This window comes from Nothoprocta perdicaria, unplaced genomic scaffold (assembly GCF_003342845.1).
Source record: "Nothoprocta perdicaria isolate Ctin4 unplaced genomic scaffold, notPer1 scaffold_170, whole genome shotgun sequence".
NCBI lineage: Eukaryota > Metazoa > Chordata > Aves > Tinamiformes > Tinamidae > Nothoprocta > Nothoprocta perdicaria.
Window position 1 is genome coordinate 1,597,483 of NW_020454872.1, and position 1,492 is coordinate 1,598,974.

At 70.6% G+C, this 1,492-nt stretch overlaps 1 protein-coding gene across 1 annotated transcript in view; it reads right to left on the reverse strand.

Annotated features, from left to right (window-relative positions):
* Positions 1–88: 88 nt before the first annotated feature.
* ATXN7L2 (ataxin 7 like 2) overlaps positions 89–1,492 on the reverse strand; it is a 4,571-nt gene continuing 3,167 nt past the window's right edge. The window contains exons 6-7 of the mRNA XM_026036071.1: positions 722–1,487; positions 89–103 (exon numbers count right to left, since the gene is read on the reverse strand). Of these exons, the coding sequence (XP_025891856.1) occupies positions 89–103; positions 722–1,487 (781 nt within the window). The remainder of the gene's footprint in view (positions 104–721; positions 1,488–1,492) is intronic.

The following is a 1,492-nucleotide window of genomic DNA, read 5'->3' on the forward strand; positions in this document are numbered from 1 at the left end:
CGTCCCTCGCTGGTGGCTTTGGGTGGCGCTCAGGGTAGGAGAGAAACACTACAGAGGTATCGAGAAGGGCAGAGCGGCGGCTCCGGCGTTAATGGGCTTTGGACTGCAAGAGAGGAGAGGGCGAGGGGTGAGGACGGCGCCTGSGGCTGTCCCCATGTCCCCGTGTCCCCTCCCTGGTCCCCTACAACCCCGCGGAATCTGTCTGTGGAAATTCTCACGGTGCCACCTGGAAGCCCTGGGTGGGGGTGGAGGTGGCACCTGTGTCCTTGGTGTGGTGATGCCGGTGTCCCTGAGGAGGTGGCACCCCTATCCTCACGGAGGTGGCACCTGCACCCACACAGAGGTGGCACCTGCGCCTCCATGGAGGTGTCCTCCGTGTCCCAGAGAGGTGGCAGCAGCATCTCCATGGAGGTGGCCCCCCTGCTCCCACAGAGCTGTCACCCACACTCCCACAGAGGTGGCATCCATGTCCCCATGGAGATGTCCCTGTGTTCCCCGCAGAGGTGGCACCCACATCCCTGCATGGCTGGCAGCAGCACCTCCATGGAAGTGGCACCCACGTCCCCATGGGTCCCCATGGAGATGTCCCTGTGTTCCCCGCAGAGGTGGCACCCACATCCCTGCATGGCTGGCAGCAGCACCTCCATGGAAGTGGCACCCACGTCCCCATGGAGGTGTCCCCTCCATCCCCATGCTGGTGTCCCCCCACTGTGTCCCCTACCTTCAGTGCGCTGCGCTTCTCCTCGAAGGCCGGGGGGCCCCCCGGCTTCTTCCTGCGCACGGAGCACCCCGAGGGGGCGGGCGCCGGGGGCGCCGGGGGCACCGGGGGCGCCCGGCCCTTGCCCGGCCGGCAGTAGGTGGCCGCGTTCTTGCGCCTCTTGGCCTCGGTGGCCGCCACGCAGGTCACCGCCAGCGCCCCGGGGCCGTGGAGCGGCGAGGCTGGCTGCGAGGCCTTCGTCGGCGCCGGAGGAGGAGGAGCGGGATGCCCAGCGGCTCTGCAGTCCAGCGGGCCGGCCCGTTTCACCCGGGAGCCCGGGGACACCGACCCGTTGAGGCAGCAGGAGGGCGAGGACAGCGACGAGGAGGACGAGGAGGAGGAGGATGACGAGCAGGAGGATGATGATGATGAGGATGACGAGGACGATGAGCAGGACGACGAGGAGGGGCTTCCTGGCGAGAGTTTTGTCTTGCCGGGCGGGGGGGAGCCCCGGCAGCCGGCGCCTTGACCCCTGGCCGAGGCCGCCGGGCAGGTCCGTTTGCAGGGCGGGCCGGCGCCCGGCGGCTGCTTCTGCTTGCGGCCGGCCGCGGCCTCCGCCGCCTCCTTGGCCTTGGCCGCCGCGCTGGCCTTGCCGGCGGGCAGCTTGCTGAAGGAGGGCGACGGGACGTTGGCCGGCAAGGGCGACGTGATGGCCTGGCTGCCGCCGCCGGGGCCCTCGGGCTGGCTGCAGGCGGCCGCCGCGGGCGGCGAGGCCCCCGTGCAGCTGAGGCTGGC